The sequence below is a fragment of the Salvelinus sp. IW2-2015 genome, linkage group LG4q.1:29, assembly GCF_002910315.2.
Source record: "Salvelinus sp. IW2-2015 linkage group LG4q.1:29, ASM291031v2, whole genome shotgun sequence".
NCBI classification, from domain to species: domain Eukaryota; kingdom Metazoa; phylum Chordata; class Actinopteri; order Salmoniformes; family Salmonidae; genus Salvelinus; species Salvelinus sp. IW2-2015.
In genome coordinates this window covers 38,413,245-38,419,115 of record NC_036842.1, presented here as the reverse complement: position 1 = coordinate 38,419,115, position 5,871 = coordinate 38,413,245, and the positions used below count along the sequence as shown (strand labels likewise).

The 5,871-nt window shown below is 48.5% G+C and overlaps 1 protein-coding gene across 1 annotated transcript in view; it reads left to right on the top strand.

Annotated features, from left to right (window-relative positions):
- Positions 1-5,871, top strand: part of ror2 (receptor tyrosine kinase-like orphan receptor 2) — a gene marked incomplete at its 5' end in the record, with an annotated part of 50,178 nt that overhangs the window by 39,890 nt on the left and 4,417 nt on the right. Inside the window, 4 exons of the mRNA XM_070439620.1 lie at positions 282-403; positions 3,746-4,060; positions 4,477-4,722; positions 5,524-5,729. Coding sequence (XP_070295721.1) covers positions 282-403; positions 3,746-4,060; positions 4,477-4,722; positions 5,524-5,729 — 889 coding nt within the window. The remainder of the gene's footprint in view (positions 1-281; positions 404-3,745; positions 4,061-4,476; positions 4,723-5,523; positions 5,730-5,871) is intronic.

The following is a 5,871-nucleotide window of genomic DNA, read 5'->3' as shown; positions in this document are numbered from 1 at the left end:
GAGAGGCTCTTATATTAGCTCACAGGCTACCTGTACATCAGCGTAAACAGGAGAGGCTGTTATGTTAGCTCACAGGCTACCTGTACATCAGCGTACACAGGAGAGGCTGTCATGTAATACGGTAGCATACTAGTGTTAGCATGTAGCCTAGCCGAGATATCTGGCTGAACAGGCTCTCTGTATCCTGTGTGTGTGTCTCTCTCTCGCTCCACCCCGCCTATACAACGGTAGGGGAAACATTGAGTGAACCTGTGGTTCATTGTCTGTCTGTGTTCCTACAGGACGCATGAGAAGGGCTTCTGCCAGCCCTACCGGGGCATCGCTTGTGCCCGCTTCATCGGCAACCGCAGCATCTACGTGGAATCTCTGCAGATGCAGGGAGAGAGTGAGAACCGGATCACAGGTGAGATCACACCCCCTCGACCACCGTTACGCTCTGGGGGGGAAGTTCCCACTAGGTACAGATCTAGGATCAGCTTCCCCTCCCCAAATGCTAACCTTCACTATTGGCGGGGGAAACTTCAAAACTGAACCAAGATCAGTTCCATCTAGGGGCAAATTCAGTACACTGTGTTTTGTCTCCATTACTACAAGAGAGATACAATGTTGTGTTATTTTGATTTAAATCATTGCATTGATCAAGAATAACCTGACGACATCCATAATGTTGCTCAGTTCCATTCCAAGGCTGGTCCATTATTAGACAATAATGCATGCATTTATTAGCCATAATGTAAATGTTCCATATTTAGTTCAACACCTAGAACTGGAAAATTGGACACTGGAATAAAAATTATCCCAACTCATTAAGATTTGACTTTGTCTACATGGTCGGTTTAGTAGTGATGTGCCTTGGATTTATCTCTCAATCATTTATTGTTCGCCAATTTGCTGCCCATTTATATTATAATGTTCTGACCCACCGTACAGCACTTCTTTATTTTCACTGTGACTCATATGTCCTGGGTATGGTTGCAAAATTCCAGGAAATTTCAATAAATTCCCTGGTTTTTCCTAAATTCCAGTTGGAGGATTCCCGGAATCAGGAGGGAATAAGAAGGTAATCTGGATTCCTCCAACAAAGATTTCGGTTTAAACCAGGAAATTTGTTGAAAGTTCCTGGAATTTTGCAACCCTAGACCCGGGGCTGCCCATAAGAAGTTATGTGCCGTGGCTGCCCGTGTGGAGGCACGTCCCGGGGCTGCCCGTGGGGAGGCACGTCCCGGGGCTGCCCGTGGGGAGGCACGTCCCGGGGCTGCCCGTGGGGAGGCACGTCCCGGCTGCCCGTGAGGAGACACGTCCCGGGGCTGCCCGTGGGGAGGTATGCCAAAATACAGTCACAAGCTCTGCTGGAGTAAAAACACTGTCTGTTTCTCTCGCTCTCTTGCTTATTCACACCCGCACACAAAAATGCAAGCACATAATCACCTCGCACAGGCATTATTGTGTTTTTGAACGTTTCCATGTTTCCAAGTGGTGTAGATGAAGGGTCGTTTTGTAGGATGCATAAGGAAAGGATTGTTTTTACTTGAGATAGTGTATAGATCTGGAGGCTATTAAAGTATGTATGGCAAGCAAATTGACTGGTGAAAATTGCCCTGGCAGATCGTGGTACATATCAGATCTGTAAAATTGTGGGTTCTGGGGGGGGTTTAAAACCTTCGGAATGCACGGGTCTTTACACAAAACAGATGCCAAGTACAGTTACCTAACTCGAGTTTAAGATACCATAAGGACATAGAAAATATAACTAAGAAGTATAATCTTATCGTTAAGCCCCTCAAATGAAATACATTGAAGCAATAACTCCGTCAGAGAAGATATTGCCCCATGATTCCTCTGTCCCAAACTCGGGCTGCATCACAAATGGCACCCTATTCCTATATAGTGCACAACTTTTGACCATAGGGCTCTGGTCAAAAGTAGTGCACTACATGAGGGAATAGGGGTGCCGTTTTGGACGTAGCCCTGTTCTGTTTGGCATGGGTTCTCTCAGGAAATGAGGGTATTTTCTTTCATTACTTTCACTCCCTATGTAATAATATCTTGTTGTCCGTCTACCTCAAGTAGAAGACTAACCCCCAAAAACAGAAAAGGCTTATGGAAGAGTTTCCCGTTCACTCTGCTTACTTTGTATTGATGGCATACAAAAGTTGATATAAAGACAGTAGTGCTTCAGAGTGGACCCCAGGAAGAGTAGCTGCTGCATGTACAGTAGCTAGTGGACCTCAGGAAGAGTAGCTGCCTGCATTACAGTAGCTAGTGGACCTCAGGAAGTAAGCTGCTGCATGTACAGTAGCTAGGGACCCCAGGAAGAGTAGCTGCTGCATGTACAGTAGCTAGTGGACCTCAGAAGAGTAGCTGCTGCATGACAGTAGCTAGTGGACCTCAGGAAGAGTAGCTGCTGCATGTACAGTAGCTAGTGACCCGGAAGATAGCTGCTCATGTGCTCAGAGTGGACCCCAGAAGAGTAGCTGCTGCATGTGCTTCAGCTAGTGGACCCCAGGAAGAGTAGCTGCTGCATGTGCTTCAGCTAGTGGACCCCAGAAGAGTAGCTTGCTGCATGGCTCAGAATTGGACCCCAGGAAGATAGCAGCTGCATGTGCAGTAGCTAGTGGACCCCAGGAAAGTAGCTGCTGCATGTGCTTCAGAATGGACCCCAGAAGAGTAGCTGCTGCATGTGCTTCAGAATGGACCCCAGGAAGAGTAGCTGCTGCATGTGCAGTAGCTAGTGGACCCCAGGAAGAGTAGCTGCTGCATGTGCTTCAGCTAGTGGACCCCAGAAGAGTAGCTGCTGCATGTGCTGCAAGCCAGTGGACCCCAGGAAGAGTAGCTGCTGCATGTACAGTAGCTAGTGGACCCAGGAAGAGTAGCTGCTGCATGTACAGTAGCTATGGACCCCAGGAAGAAGCTGCTGCATGTACAGTAGCTATGGACCCAGGAAGAGTAGCTGCTGCATGTACAGTAGCTAATGACCCCAGGAAGAGTAGCTCTGCATGTACAGTAGCTAATGCCCCAGAAGAGTAGCTGCTGCATTGCATAGCAGTGGACCCCAGGAAGAGTAGCTGCTGCATGACAGTAGCTAATGGACCCCAGGAAGAGGTAGCTGCTGCATGTACATGTGCTAATGCGCCCCCAGGAAGAGTAGCTGCCTGCATGTGCGCAGCTATGGACCCCAGGAAGAGTAGCTGCTGCATGTGCTGCAGCTAGTGGACCCCAGGAAGAGTAGCTGCTTCATGTGCTGCAGCTAGTGGACCCCAGGAAGAGCAGCTGCTGCATGTGCTGCAGCTAGTGGACCCCAGGAAGAGTAGCTGCTGCATGTGCTGCAGCCAGTGGACCCCAGGAAGAGCAGCTGCTGCATGTGCTGTAGCTAGTGGACCCCAGGAAGAGTAGCTGCTTCATGTGCTGCAGCTAGTGGACCCCAGGAAGAGTAGCTGCTGCATGTGCTGCAGCCAGTGGAGATCCTAATGAAAGGCTAAATACTAGAATCAGAATATACTCTTAGAATGGCATCTCTAAATTTGACCAAACTCATCCCCATCATATATTCTTGTGAATTCAAGGGGTAGTTTGACCAGGGCCCATATTCATTCAGAGTAGCAGTGCTGATCTAGTCAGTTCTGCCTTTTTAGGTCATAATGAATAAGATTTACATGGACAGTGGGCACCTGATTGAACTCAAGTCTGTTGAACTCAATTCTCTATAATATAATGACTCACTACTCCTGCTCTTCCCCCCCCACAGCCGCGTTCACCATGATCGGCACGTCCACGCAGCTCTCGGACCAGTGTTCCAAGTTCGCCATCCCCTCCTTCTGTCACTACGTGTTCCCGCTGTGCGACGAGGGGGCTCGGGGCCCGCGGCGCCGCCAGCTGTGCCGTGACGAGTGCGAGGCATTAGAGAACGAGTTGTGTCACACCGAGTACACCATCGCTCGCTCCAACCCTCTCATCCTGATGCAACTGGAGCTGCCCAGCTGCCACCTGCTGCCCCACCCGGGCTCGCCCGACGCTGCCAACTGCATGAGGATCGGGGTGCCCCTGGACAAGCTAGGCACATGTAAGTGGACAATAGACATAGACACATAGACATGAACACACAAGACAGGGACATGTAGGTGGACACCTGAACACAAACATGCAGGCAGAGGTGGACAGACGGATAGACATAGACACAGGCTATCGCCTATATTTTGTAATATACACATTTTTGAATAACATTTCATTACATCATCAGGTTAAGGAACTATGGTTGTTTGTATTGTGTATCTAGGGAGCCCTCTTGTGGCATTTCTGGAAATTGTTACTTTGGCACATTTAGGTAGAGGGAACTACATTTGAAGAAACTTAACACAACTTCAAACTTGCTTCTTCTTCCTTATTTGATTTCCTGGCAGTTATAATTCAAACATTGTAAAAACATAGATGAAGTCATCCAAAACTAACTTTTAATCTTCGTGAAAGATTCGCCAACAGATCACAGCTGCTACAATGGCAGCGGAGCCAACTACAAGGGCACGGTGAGCGTCTCCAAGTCGGGCTACCCCTGCCAGCCGTGGAGTGCCCAGTACCCCCACAGCCACCACCTGTCCCCCGTGGAGTATCCTGAGCTGCGGGGGGGCCACAACTTCTGCCGTAACCCCGGGGGCCAGATGGAGGGTCCCTGGTGCTTCACCCTTGACCAGCAGGTCAGAGTGGACCTGTGCGACGTCCGCCCCTGCAGTGAGTACTGAACCCCAGAGTTATTTTATGGCTAGCCGTTGATTTCCATGGAAAATACTCCTGGGCTATAGCACCCAAATACTTATTTACTGAACTTAGTAAGAGCTGAGCATGTCTTTTTAGCATTTTGTCACCGATTTGGCATCTCCCCCCCCCCCCCCTCCCCCACTTCACATAAAAGGTGTGAGATCTAAGAGTCCCAGTCTGGTGGAAAATGTTAGAATGAGTAGTAAAAAAAGTCATGTGTTTGTTTGTGATGCCAGTGCATAATGATAGTGTTACTTTTACTACATACCATTCCATTCCTCTTACATGAGTACACTTGGACTTTTCTACATTGCATTATATGTACACACATAATAGGCCGATTTTTCCAGACCTTTAATGGACTCAAATGTAGGCTCAGTGAAGAATCTCCATTGAAAGTGCTTTTCAGTCCAAGAATCTGAATCTGGAAAATCTGCATTTAATCAATAAAAACACAAAAGTAGTTAACTCAGCCCAGTTCAAGGTAGAGTCAGCGTTAAACAAAGTAAACCGCAATATCGGGTCAATTTCCGAACAACTAAACTCCTCTGTTTTGGTCCCATAGCTACCACATTGCAGCGTGAAGTGTACCTGTGTACATGTGCAGATACACTGTGTGACTGACTGTGTGAGAGCAAAGTCTTTCAACATTTTCACCACCTAAATGTGTGTGGTACTGCTCGTGGTGACATTATACTGCTGAGTGTCAGTTGTCAGTCAAACAAGTGTCAGTTTTCAGTGTCAGTCAAACCCTGTTTGACCTTTGACCTCCAGCACCGCCAGAGAACCTGAAGAAGGAGATCCTGTACATCTTGATCCCCAGCATCGCCATCCCACTGGTCATCGCATGCCTTTTCTTCCTGGTCTGCATGTGCCGCAACAAGCAGAAGGAGCCCACTGACACGCCCCCTCGCCGTCAGCTCACTGCCTCGCCCAGCCAGGACATGGAGCTGCCGCTGCTCAACCAGCACAAGCACCAGGTGGGCTAGCTACAGTCATAAGGGCTAAATACTGTAATGTATGCTAACTACTGTCATATGGGCTAGCTACTGTCATATGGGCTAGCTACTGTCATATGGGCTAGCTACTGTCATATGGGCTAGCTACTGTCATATGGGCTAG